At 43.6% G+C, this 13,673-nt stretch overlaps 1 protein-coding gene and 1 long non-coding RNA gene across 19 annotated transcripts in view; one reads left to right on the plus strand and one right to left on the minus strand.

Moving 5' to 3' along the window:
• Nucleotides 1-13,673, plus strand: part of TJP1 (tight junction protein 1) — a 344,987-nt gene that overhangs the window by 23,637 nt on the left and 307,677 nt on the right. The window contains exon 1 of one of the 18 annotated variants that reach the window (XM_053271919.1): nucleotides 13,445-13,545. The exons of the other annotated variants lie outside the window; for them this stretch is intronic. Within the exon in view, the coding sequence (XP_053127894.1) occupies nucleotides 13,460-13,545 (86 nt within the window). The 5' untranslated portion in view covers nucleotides 13,445-13,459. Of the gene's footprint in view, nucleotides 1-13,444; nucleotides 13,546-13,673 lie in introns of those variants that run through there. 18 annotated transcript variants of the gene reach the window in all.
• The window catches only part of LOC128334767 (uncharacterized), a 36,431-nt gene continuing 26,832 nt past the window's right edge, over nucleotides 4,075-13,673 (minus strand). The window contains exon 2 of the long non-coding RNA XR_008311390.1: nucleotides 4,075-5,222. This is a non-coding gene — a long non-coding RNA (uncharacterized LOC128334767). The remainder of the gene's footprint in view (nucleotides 5,223-13,673) is intronic.

Raw genomic sequence — 13,673 nt, forward strand, 5'->3', positions numbered from 1 at the left:
GACTGGTAGCCATTGATAGACCTCTCCTCCATGAAGTTATCCAAACCCCTCTTAAAGCCATCCAGGTTGTTGGCTGTCACTACGTCCTGTGGTAGAGAGTTCCACAAGTGGATCACATATTGTGTGAAAAAGTACTTCCGTTTGTTGGTCCTAGACCTCCTTGCAATCAATTTCATGGAGTGACCCCTGGTTCTAGTGTTGTGTGAGAGGGAAAAGAATCTCTCTCTCTCCAAATTCTCCAAACCATGCCTGATTTTATAGACCTCTATCAGGTCTCCCTGCAGTCGTCTTTTTTCTAAGCTAAAAAGCCCCAGGTGTTGTAGTCTTGCCTCATAAGAAAGGTGCTCTAGGCCCCTGATCATCTTGGTTGCCCTCTTCTGCACCTTTTCCAGTTCAACAATGTCCTTTTTAAGATGTGGTGACCAGAATTGTATGCAGTACTCCAAGTGTGGTCGTACCATAGTTTTGTATAAGGGCATTATAATATTATCCGTTTTATTTTCAGTCCCCTTTCTAATGATCCCTAGCATGGAATTTGCCTTTTTCACAGCTGCCGCACATTGAGTCGACACTTTCAACGAGCTGTCCAGCACGACCCCAAGATCCCTCTCCTGGTCCGTCACCGACAGCTCGGATCCCATCAGCATATACTTGAAGTTGGGGTTTTTCGTCCCAATGTGCATCACTTTACACTTGCTAACATTGAACTGCATTTGCCATTTTGTCGCCCACTCCCTCAGTTTGGAGAGATCCTTTTGGAGCTGCTCACAATCCGTTTTGGATTTCATTACCCAGAAGAGTTTGGTATCATCTGCAAATTTGGCCACCTTGCTACTTACCCCTGATTCTAGATCATTTATGAATAAATTAAAAAGCACCGGTCCCAGTACAGATCCCTGGGGGACCCCACCCCACTTCTTACTTCCCTCCATTGTGAAAACTCTCCATTTATACCTACCCTCTGTTTCCTGACTTTCAACCAGTTAGCAATCCACACGTGTACCTGTCCCCTTATCCCATGACTGCTAAGTTTCCTCAGGAGTCTTTGATGAGGAACTTTGTCAAAAGCTTTTTGGAAGTCCAGGTAGACTATGTCAACTGGATCACCTTGATCCACACACTCGTTGACACTCTCAAAGAAGTCCAAAAGGTTGGTGAGGCAAGATTTACCTTTGCGGAAGCCATGCTGGCTCACTCCCAGCAGGGCCTGTTCTTCTAGGTGCTTTACAATTTTATCCTTGAGGATGCTTTCCATCAATTTGCCTGGAACGGACATTAGGCTAACTGGCCTTTAATTTCCCGGATCGCCCCTGGGTCCCTTTGGTACAGAGCCCGATTGCAGGGATAAGTTGAAAATTTTAGCAAGGAGGTCGGCAATTTCACATTTGAGTTCTTTGAGGACTCTTGGATGGATGCCATCCAGCCCTGGTGATTTGTTAGCTTTCTTTTCCCCCAGACAGTTTAGAACATAATCTCTTGTCACTACTATCTGACTCAGCTCTCTAGCCTCCATCCCTAAAAAGCCTGGTTCAGGAACAGGTATATGCTCAGTATCCTCTGCCGTGAAGACAGATGCAAAGAACTCATTTAGCTTCTCTGCAACCTCCATATCCTCCTTAATAATCCCTTTCACTCCGTCATTGTCTAATGGCCCAACCGCCTCCCTGGCAGGTTTCCTGCTTCTGATGTACTTAAAGAAGTTTTTGTTATTCCCCTTGATACTTTTGGCTAAATGTTCCTCAAACTCTCTTTTTGCCTCCCTTATTGATACCTTGCATTTATTTTGCCAGAGTTTGTGTTCCTTTCTGTTCTCTTCATTTGGACAGGCCTTCCAATTTCGGAAGGAAGTCTTCTTCCCTTTTATGGCTTCCTTGACGGTACCCGTTAGCCATGCTGGCATCCTCCTGGACTTAGTAGTACCTTTCCTCCTTTTGGCTATACAATCTAACTGGGCTTCTAGTATTGTGGTATTGAGTAGACTCCATGCACTCTGGAGCGAAGTGACTCTCCTGGATTTCCCTTTCAGCTTTCTTTTCACCATACTCCTCATTTTGGAGAAATTTCCTCTTCTGAAATTCAAAATGTCCGCGTTAGACATCCTTGGTGATTCTCTCCCCGCATGTATGCTGAATGTGATGGCACTGTGGTCACTGTTCCCTAAAGGGTCGATGACACTGACGTCACGCACTAGGTCCTGGGTGTCACTCAGAATTAGGTCCAAGGTCGCCTTCTCGAGGTCGTTCTCACGACCAGCCCTTCCCAGGTAAGGCTGTGCTAGTCTGGGTCATGAGAAGAACTGTGATTGCTCCTGATCTCGGTGCTCCTCCCCCGGGTAGCCCAGATTTGAAACCTGGGCTAAAAATGAGGTCGGAGGACACATGTGTGCTTCCTACCTCACTGTCCAGCTTGTGGTACTGCCAGCAGCCATCCTGGCCATCCTGGGGAAGGAGTGACCCAGCAGCCAGAAGATATCCCAGTACACTGCAGTGCTCACACAGTGCGTTGTGCGATATGCGGAGGCCCGGCTGTCTTTACCTGCCTTCTGCTCGCTGTGCTGGTCACCTTCCTGCCATTGATGTGCAAGCAGTGGAACCCTTTTCGGGCTTAGATCATGTAGGGGGAAAGCAGGTATGCTCTTGCCCTCCTCCCTAGCCCCAGCCTCTAAGGTCCTGTGACTGACCTTTATGTGTTCAGAGCACAGAAGTATGAATAGCAACCCTCCAAGGCCCTTGTCATATTCAAGCCCTCCCTTTACACACAGGCCAAATGTCATAGCACGAGGCAGGGACTGTAACTCAGGAGCAGAGCTCATGCTTTATGTGCAGAAGGTCTAAGGTTCAAGCCTCTGCATCCCCAGTGAAAGGATCTTGAGTTGTAGGTGCTGCAAAAGACCTCTGCAGGAGAGACCTGGACAGCTGGTGCCAGCCCAAGCTGACATCCCTGGTGTAGATGATGTCGATTCAGTAGTAGACAGCAGCTTCATATGACAGGCGTTTTTCAAATTTGTTTGTAATATGGGGTCAGTTCACTGTTTTTCACTAGGTCTTGCCTCTAATCCATTTTGTAACGTTGTTATGGATGTTTATTGAAAGGAAATAGTTGATCTTTTCAGTTGTTTAACTGAGCGTTTCTTTTGAAGTATCTTCTGAGAGGAAAGGATTAAAATTATGTATATAAATCCATAGCATAAAGAATGGGTCTTTTACAGAAGAACAGAAATTTACCTACAAGACAACATTATTTTATTTAGTCTAATGCTTTAATTATATGTAATGTTTAGCAAGGAGAAGCTGCTATTGTTTTCTGCTGTCGAGATGCTGATTAGTTTATTATGATTAAAAGTGGTATAGGTTTGTTTGATGATTTGGCCACTAGATGGTACTGTATTAATGTAATTAAGCCACCTGGGAGTTTTACACACAGGGCTTTTAAAGCCCTTTAACTCGCATCTCCTCCAGAATGGAGGGGGTGCGTTCACATATGGGCCGGATTTAAAGTCCCTGCAAGTTATTACGGAGCATTTCACACACAATTTGGGTTTTTCACAGCACGTTAGAGTTTAGCACAAATTCAAGGCTGTAGCTATAATTGAGCAGATGGGTTCAAAGAACCCATGCCCCCAAGCTTCTGGCGGCTCCCACAGCTCCACCCCTCCCATTCTTCTTCATTATCTCTCTCACTCCAAGGGGCCCTGGGGAGAGGGGTGAACATGGGCCCTCCTCCCCTGGCTATGCCCCTGAACCCGATTTATATCCTGCATAGAAACATCCATTTTTGTGTCAGCCTTTTGGGACAACTTCAAGTTCACAGTAAAAAAACAACCAGTAAACTCGCGGAAAAGTCTGCTGTGCGTAAAAGTCCCTGAGTAATACTCATTTAAAGTGTATTTTGGATATTCCTTTTCTGAAAAAACGCTGTTCGTTTTCTCTGAAATGCTTATGCTTAACTTCCATCAGTAGTCTGTGTGTCCTCCCCCAACCCCCCCCCCCTTGAACTGCAGAAAGTTCAAAGTACCTTTTGTAGGATCTCAATTGCTTTGGATATGCTAAAGAAGGGAGCAGAGAGAGAGAGAGATCAAGAGATCAATCATCTTTATTACAGTCAAAGAGCAGCGTAGGATATAATACAGATACAGTAAAATAAAAGATCATGTGGCAATAAAATCATATTACATTAAAATTATTATAAACCAAATTTTCATGAAATAATTACAGCTAAGTTACTAAATATTAATATACTATAATTAGACTATAAATTATGATTTATAAAATAAAACACTAAACATTCTGGGGAGACTAATAAAATAGAGATAAAGCAAGCGTAAATATATAGTTATCCATAGTGATATACAACTATCTATAAAAGTAAAGGCATCTAAAAAATATAAAATATTTAGCACATAAGGCAATAGCTAAAATGTGAAGTGAAACTAACTAAAGTAGGGTAATCAAGTAAAACAGTCAGTAGTTAAAAATCTGTATGGGCTGGCAGTCAGGGTTTGGATGATCTTGCTTGCTGCCACACAGAACCTGACAGCGTTGTAGATGAAGGTCCGGTTTTCATTTGAGAGCAACATATTTTTGTAGTCTTGACTAGGGCGACCAGGGTATCTGAGAAGTAGAGGGAGTATGAGCTTGTCTCAGCTGTCTTTATAAAAGGGGCAAGAGAGGAGTACATGTTCAATGGTTTCCACCTCCCCAAGTCACAGGGGCAAAGCCTTTCTGTGAGTGGGATCTTTTTGTATTTGCCTTCCAGAGCAACAGAAGGAAGGCCGTGACAACAGGCAAGGGTGAACGCCCTTCTGTGGCTTGGTATTTCCAACTGTGTCAAATAGGCAGAGGGGGAGACAGTTAATCTGAGACTATCCGAGGCCAGGAAGCCAGGTGCCCTACTTAGGGCCTGGGATTCTCTCAATCCCAAATACATTTAGGAAGACTTGTAATCAGAAGGCAGAAGTATTTCCTAGTCTTTATCGAATAGCAGGTTCTGTTACCTCCAAGAGAAAATACAGTTCTTCTGTTTTGCATGTCAGAAAACTATGGCCCGTGCAGTAATCAATTCATTTATCATTTTTTGTCTAAAATTGTAATAATACCATCAGAGTGAATGTAATATAAGGTGAGAAATAACACATCTAAATTAATAACTCTTCTGTAAATCCTGTTCATTTGGACCTCCTCCTCCTCCTCCTGCTGCTGGCACAAGAGCTGGATCAGGAATTTCTAGCAAGTAAGAAAACATTAACATTAGTCCTGTTCTAACATTATAGTCTTGAACATTATAGTGGACATTAGTCTTGGCATAACAAGCATGCTATATCTTTGCTCCATGCAATCTGCCTAGACTATGTAACAGGCTGAGCATGGGGTCACCTGGTGCCTTATTCAGGGGCTTTCAGCTGGAGCAAAATATAGCAGCCCACTTCCCAATGAGGTATGGATTGTTGAGCACACCATGCAATGGTGCTCTGGGAGCTGTGTCAGCATGCTGGGGCAATTCCTGTCACAATTCAAGGTTTTATCTGTACACAGGTCCAGCAGAGCGAGAAAGGCCAGCATAGGGCATCAAGGCCCAGGACCCACAGCTCAGAGGAATGAAGCCAGGAACTAAGAACAGAGAGATACCAGCAAGGACTGCAGCCCCATGGCTGGAGCTATGAGGATCTCTTCTTAGCACACTCATTTGGTCACGTTATTTGACCATTAGATGACACAGGTTGAATGAGCATGTTGTATGTGCCTCTAATTTGCACTAATTCACGGTAGAGAAGAGGTACAGACATGCTCACAAACAGGCAAATCTTCTCCCTCCTTCCCACTGTGAATATGTGAGTGGTTTTCTCCAAGGAAATCCTAGCAAATCCCTCATCCAGATCCCTCCTGTGGGTTTTTCTGCAGGAGCAGTTAATCTGAGCCAATGTAATTAAGGATCAAAGAAGGGAGAAAAAGTCTGTTTCCTGCCAAAAGTCGAGCCAAAGCCTTCATCGGCTTCCTCCACATAACTTCTGCTCTGCATGACCAGCTCTTTTGCCAGAACAAATATTGCTTGTTTGCCATAATTATCGGGGATTTGTGCTGTTATTTTTGGTGTTTGTGTTGTACACTTCTTTGTGCAAAGCTGCACTAAGGTAGGTTGTGAAATATGTGAGTGAGTTCCAGAAAAATGTACGTCTTAATATTTGTAAATGTGGTGAAGAGGGTGATCAATGGCTGTCATACGATGAAACTGCATGGAGTAGTTCCCTTTTGCAGCATGAGCATGTGATTAGCTGGCAGCCGCAATGAAAGCTGTCCTTGCATTACCCAATACTAATGTTGCTCTGGGGGAGCCTCTGGCTTCTGGTGCCACAGCGGTCAGGTCAAGGTGAATTGTTCAAAGAGGGAGGCATTTGTCTCAGTTTGCCACCTGGAACAGCTGTGCCAAGATTATACTCAGCACTACAAAGGCAAAGAGGAGGGAGGAGTTGGTAATCCTATATCAGGACGCATATCTTTCCCTGCATCTCACTTTAAAGGAACACTGATCCTGTCCCCTTCTGTTGTTACGCAGAAGTCCGCTGTTCTTTCATACTGACTCCCCACCTTTTGGTCTTAATAATGTTTGTTTTTCCAGGATTATTTTTTTTTTTTGAACAATTTGTATAGAAAGGGATCACTTATTCAAAACTTAGGCTACCACATCTGACAAAAACAAGGAACCAAATTGTAAGTTCTCCAACAATCATTCCTCTTCTATCTTCTGAAGTATTATACAAAATTATAGACAGACATGCAAAATATTTACACTGAGTTGCCTAATAGAAAGAATTGTTCGGATGTATTCCAGAACAGACTCAAAACAATCATACCTTTCAGTTATCATTTGCCCTTCCTATCCCTTTCAGTGCTTCTCCCCTTCGCATGTGACACAAACATGTAACAAAAGAGGAGGAGAGGAGAGCTGGTCTTGTGGTAGCAAGCATGACTTGTCCCCTTAGCTAAGCAGGGTCCACCCTGGATATATATGAATGGGAGACTAGAAGTGTGAGCACTGGAAGATATCCCACTTAGGGGATGGAGCTGCTCTGGGAAGAGCAGAAGGTTCCAAGTTCCCTCCCTGGCAGCATCTCCAAGATAGGGCTGAGAGAGACTCCAGCCTGCAACCTTGGAGAAGCTGCTGCCAGTCTGTGAAGATAATACTGAGCTAGATAGACCAATAGTCTGAGTCAGTATATGGCAGCTTCATATGTTCCTATTTATTTATCTGTGTGCTGTTATTATTTCTCGCACTATCACCATTTTTGTATACTACCTTCTGATAGGAAAATCTGTTCATTTGATATCTAGATTAATCTGTAATTTGCTAGGTTCCCCCACAGTGGTGCTTTATTGTTTTATTGCATTTTGGGTTGCCTATGGGTTTTCCAACTTTTTCAGCTGAGGCTGCAGTCCTGGTCACACTTACTAAAGAGGAAGTAAGTCTGTGGAAATTACTTCTGTATAAATATGCACAAGACTGTGCTGTGAGTCTCCCCGGATCTAATTAAGCACAAGCACTACAAAAGGTCTTTATGACACCTTAAAGAGCAACAGATTTATTGTGAGAGAGTGTCAGAGTTTAGGAACTTGTGTCATTTCTTTTGGAGTCAATGTCAGTTTCTGTTGACCTCAGACATGGATAATGCTGGAGTTTGTGGGGTGCAGGCTGGAACCTATGAAAGAGCCACGAGCCAACCACACAATTTTCCCCACTTTCCAAGCCCCACAAAAGATGAAAGAGCATCACAGAGATCTCTGGGATGGTACAGATGACTTTGGAGTGTGTAACCTTAGTTTCCTACTGCCGCTCTACCCACTGTACTTCTGCTCCTCCCCTAGGCAGATATGGGACCCTCCTAGCTAAAGGTTCTCCCCAGATGTTTGAGCTGGTTCTAACTCGAAGATCTGATCGTTATGTTGAGCTGCTCTCTATGCTGCTACTCATGGATCTGAACCCTCTACCCCAGAGGTCCCCAATGTTGGGTCCCCAAATATGTTTGGACTACAACTCTCATCACCCCAAACACAATGACTGAAGCTGGCTTCTCTGACTTGATTGCTTCCCCCCTCATCAGGGTCAGACTCTACACTACACCTTGATGGGAGCTGAGCTGTCGGTCACTGACCAGGAGAGGGATCTTGGGGTCTTGGCAGACAGCTCGTTGAAAGTGTTGACTCAATGTGCAGCAGCTGTGAAAAAAGCCAATTCCATGCCGATCATTAGGAAGGGGATTGAAAATAAAACTGCTAATATTATAATGCCCTTATAAAAAACTATGGTGCGACCACACCTGGAGTACTGTGTACAGTTCCGGTCACCACATCTAAAAAGGACATTGTAGAACTGGAAAAAGTGCAGAAGAGGGCAACCCAGATGATCAGGGGCCTAGAGCACCTTCCTTATGAGGCAAGCCTACACCACCTGGGGCCATTTAGTTTAGAAAAAAGACAACTGCGAGGAGACATGATAGAGGTCTATAAAATCATGCATGGAGTGAAGAAAGTGGATAGAGATAAATTCTTCTCCCTCTCAAATAACACTAGAACCAGGGGTGATCGCATTAAATTGATTGCCGGGAAATTTAGAACCAGCAAACAGAAGTCTTTTTTCACACAACGCATAATCATCTTGTGGAATTCTCTGCCACAAGATGTGGAGACAGCCCACAACCTGGATGGCTTTAAGAGGGGTTTGGATAACTTCATGGAGGAGAGGTTTTTCAATGGCTACTAGTCAGAAGGCTAAAGGCCACCTCCAGTCTCAGAGGCAGGAAGCCGCCCTCAGCTCCTGCCTATAGGCTTCCAGCGGCATCTGGTGGGCCACTGTGTGAAACAGGATGCTGGACTGGATGGGCTTCCTTGGGCTTGATCCAGCAGGGCTGTTCTTATGTTCTTACTACTGCTCAGGGCTGAGGTCATAACAGGTATGTCATGGACCAACCTCTTGGATGAGTTCAGCTCAGAAAGAATCACTTCTGGGAGTCGAGGTTCATGTACCTGGAACTTTTTGCTGTCTGGTTCATCTTTATTGCTGGGACCTGGGGCTTGCATAACAGCAGCTGGTGTTGGTGATGGGGCTTTGCTTGACTCCTCCCCCTTGGTATCTGAGTCATGGCTGTTGCTTGAGGATGAAGCTAAGACACTTCTGTGTAAATGTGGGGGTCTTGTGCTTTGCTTTATGACTGATGTTTCAGTTATCGTTTTAACATATTTGCTGTCTGACTTCCTAATCTGTGTGCAAGCAGACTCATAGGTTTCTGTGCCTGGATAGACGGAAGTTCAGAACATTCAAGAAGTTCAGAACATTCACTTACAACTCTTTTGATGTGAGAATGCAGATATATGCTGAAGGGATGAGTCTCCCACTCTGTTCTTCTTGAACCACTGCAGTGATAGCATCAAGAAGGCATTTTTCCCCTAGGGTTTCCAAGTGAATGTGGCCTACAGCCTCTATTCTCCTTTCCTTCTCTTACACTATCTCACACTCTGTCTATTGTAATTTCCTTTGGTTTGTGTTCTTTGGGGAGCTCCACCCCTACAACCACCAGTGTTTGGCCATTCATCTATGGTGGGAAAAGCTTCTTTCAAGAAGCGCAGAAGCTGTGGAGGGAAATTACCCATTACCTTGAAATGTCTTGTAGAAGAAACACAGGAAATAACTTCTTAAAGCAAATGCATAAGTCAAATGCCACAGCAATGGTAATTGTTAATCCCCTGCCTCGGTGATTCACTGCTTTGGAACCTTGTGCTTTAATTCATTGGACTCTCTCCCCCATTCTCTCACACATATCCAGTTTAATTTTTAAAATGGGTGTGTGGACAGGGGAAGCAGCAGTGCACTTCTGTGTCCCAGTCTACTCCCAGGCAAGGTTTCTACTGCCATTACAGGTGAATGGGCTCTAGTGCTATTGAAACTGAAAGAAACTCACAGGAATCTTCTTCTCAGGCTAAAATGAGCTTGGAACTTTCTTCTACTGAGACTATGAAAAGTGGTCCTAATTTGTATTGGCTTCTGTCATAAAACAGACATTGCAAGATCTACAAATCCAGACAGATTGCGGAAGGTATTAAATTTGAAATGCTAGATAATCCTTTTAAACATAATATTTTTAATCTTTTTAAACAGGATAAATTAACCCTCCCTTCCCCCATACATACTCTTCACCAGACTTTGTTTAAGTAGTATGATGGAGAGAGAGGCTTATGTTAAGTGATTTCATTCTTCCAGAGCTTTTACCAAGCCAGGAAAAAAAGAAGCCGATGGAAGAGTGTATAAATTAACTAGTTCATTTAAAAAGTGAAGTGAGCTAGCATCCATAAGCAAATGGTAATACCTGTCAGTTCTCAAGATTAATTTAATATTTCTTAAGCAGACCAGGCACTGTTCCACATCAGAAATGTAATATTATGCAGAAGTAGCCCACACAAATTGCTATCAGCTCCTGCTCCATTTGTCACAGATGGTGAATGTGAAATGTCGTTACAATATAGTTATGCCTGGGGCAGCATGAGTTTAGGGCTGCAAATATAGATGCAGATCTGATTTTGTGTCCTGGAGCAAAGGTAATAGTTTAGAGCTGTGGCTTCTTTTAAAGGGATTTGTTATGATCAGATTGTATTCTGATTATCTTAAGATGTAAGAACTATGCAGCCTAGAGGCGCCAGTGTGAAATGAATGTTCTGCTTGTGGTGTGAGATCTTTAGTAGCTGTTTCACACATGTAAGATACAATTTCCTGGTGGGGCCACTAGGTGAGAAACATGCATGTGTGAACTTCAGTCTTTTGGAGAAGCAGGTCAACAGGTTAAGCAGGATTATCACTTACTTGTGAGGGTTACTGTGTCGTATCTTCCTCCTGTCTTGATCAACGGAAACTTGCAGGGCAAGGAAGAGCCCTTGAGGGCAGAGTGGGGAATCCAGAGGCAAACTGGAGTTGGCAGTGAACCTAAGCCAATGGTATTAGCCACAAAAAAGTTGGTGGAGATCCAACAACTAGAGCAAGCAGCAAGGTAGGTAGTCAGCCAGAAACAAGATCAGGAAAGAGATCTTGGGGTCATGGTGGATGGCTCAATGAACATAGGTGTGAAAAAGGGCAAAGTTCGTGTTGGGGAAGGACTGAAAGTAAAAAGTCAAGTATTGTTATGAACTTATACAAAACTATGATGCAGCCACATCTGGAATACTGTGTACAGTCTATCTCAAAAAGGATATAATAATGCTGGGAAAGGTGCTGTCATAAATCTGTCAGGCTAGCCAGACGAAGCATAACAGAGGCAGACGCAGAACAGCAAAGTCTAACAGAAAAAAATTCTCCAAACCAGGTCCAGTCTGATTCAATCCAATAAATCCAAACAAAGTCCAAAGTGAAATCCATGGGCAAGGTCAATACAGCCCAGGGTCCAAACACGGTCAAGGTAATACACAGACACAGCCAATTAGCTCACAGGAAATTGATGTTGCTATCAGCAGGGTAGCTATGTTACAGGCCTCTTAAATAGGCTGACTCCCAGTGCTGTTAATTAAGAGTTGCTGAGTCAGCAGCTTTGCCTGTTGTTCTATGCATGCAGCTCCTTAACTCTTGCTGTTGCTTGGACCAGTGCCTCTCCACAGCTGAGACCAGTCGCGCCTCCTCAACAAGAGCTGCCTCACCCAGCTCTAACTCATCTTTTACTCCCTGTGCATCAGACCCACTCTCCTTTGCAACCTCTGGTCCTTGCCCACGCTCCTCTGCTGTCAACTCTATCTCTGCCTCCAACTCCTCTTCGGGGTCTTCCAGCATGCCCATGACAGGTACAGGAAAGGAAAACTATCATGATCAAGGGGCTGGAGTGCCTTCCCTACGAGGAAAGGGTAACTTTTTCCCAATGAGGAAAGGGCAGCTCAAAAAGGTATACATTCAATAATCACCATCGTATATAACAAATTATCATTGTAGATACAGGTGTTTCTAGCGAGGTGAATGAGGATTTGAAAGGGAAAGGCAAAATCTGGCTATATGGAAGCTAATTTTTAAAAGGAGGGTTAGATTAGATTGGATCTATTATGGTTTTAGACCTGAATAAGCATAACATAGCAGTACAGTAAATCATAATAAAATATATAATTATAAAAAGTATTGATATATATTTTTAACAGTAGGATGCTAACACTAAAAACTATAAAGCTACTTGTAAAAGACTTTCCAACACCAGTACAGTGTTTGACAGGAGGAGTTACCAAGGCATGTCGAGCTCTTTGTTATAGATTAACATATCTGAAATGTGTTGTGTTGATCCGAGGTGGAGGTGATTCATGTTAGATGTCAGGAGGAGTTTCTTAAGTGTAACAGCTGTCAAACAGTGGAACCGTGCTTCACGAAGTGGTAGGCTCTCCTTCACTGGAAGTTTTCAAACAGAGGCTGGAGAGTCATCTGTTAGGGTGATTGTGGCAGAAGGGGATTGGATTAGAAGATCTCCAAAGTCTCCTCCTTCTCCAAAATTTTATGATTCTCTGAATCCCCCCAGCTGGTTTGGGGTCAATTTAGTAACATGAAAATTCTGAGAACACCTAGATGATTTCTCACTTCTGCATGCTTTTTTGGGTTTGTGATCCTGCAGTGAACCTTAGTCTTTTGCCTTTGGAGTCCACATTCCATTTCATTCTTTTGCACGCTCCATTCAACAGATGTTACTGTGACATCTTAAAGACATGCTCATCTAGTTATACCCATGTTGGACTATGGGGGGTCAGTTTTTTTGGGTTTTTTGCAAATTCAATTTTTATTGATTTTAACAATAGCAATATTATCATTCATTAAAAATACACACATAAAAGGTGGACTTCCCGCTCACATTTCTTCGTGAATCAACAACTATAAAATTTACCCTTGCTATGATAATAATTCAAAACATAAGTTCAAACCCTTACATGGGGGGTCAGTTTTTAGCTATCTTCTCTATAGTGCTGATCATTCACCTCATACAGGGCTTGGGGTCCAAGGAAAGAAAGACAAAATACCAGCAGTAATTAAGAATAGATTTGCATACAAAGTTTCTTTTTGGGTGGATTCTCACAATAACAGGAATCAGAATTAAATGCTGGCTACCCACATTGGCATAATCATGTGAACCTGTGCCACATGGGGAATCATCCCAAGGTGAAAACCAGCATTGGTCATCTAGGATCCAAAGTAGGATGCTCCAAGCTAAGATCCACTGACTGAGTTAATCCACATCGCTTACCTAGTTATCTGCCTGCTGCATGCCCTCACTTGTGCATCCACCATAGACATCCCTGGATAGAGCAGACACAGCACACAGGCACTCTAGAATCCCAACCCTACTTCATGGTTCCCAAGCCCCAACAGCTTTGGCTACACTCTGCCTAGCAACGCACCACATCACACTTGCCCACAACAACAACAACCTATGCTCCTTCTCTTTTAAGCTACAGCACAGCATGCCATGCCGAACAGCTTCAAAGGCCCCCACTCTCAGATGCCAGCAGGGATACCTGGCTGCCCATGTGACAAGTCCATGGGGAGGGACAGGTATGAGATGTGTTGGGCCAGTGGCTCTTCCCCTACTCCAAAGGTGCCCTTGGTCAGAAGGAATTGTTGAGTTTTGTCCTTTAACCAATGAAGCTGATGGATGAAGTCCCTTCTCAGAAATTGACCTC

This window comes from Hemicordylus capensis, chromosome 10 (genome assembly GCF_027244095.1).
Source record: "Hemicordylus capensis ecotype Gifberg chromosome 10, rHemCap1.1.pri, whole genome shotgun sequence".
In the NCBI taxonomy this organism is placed as follows: domain Eukaryota; kingdom Metazoa; phylum Chordata; class Lepidosauria; order Squamata; family Cordylidae; genus Hemicordylus; species Hemicordylus capensis.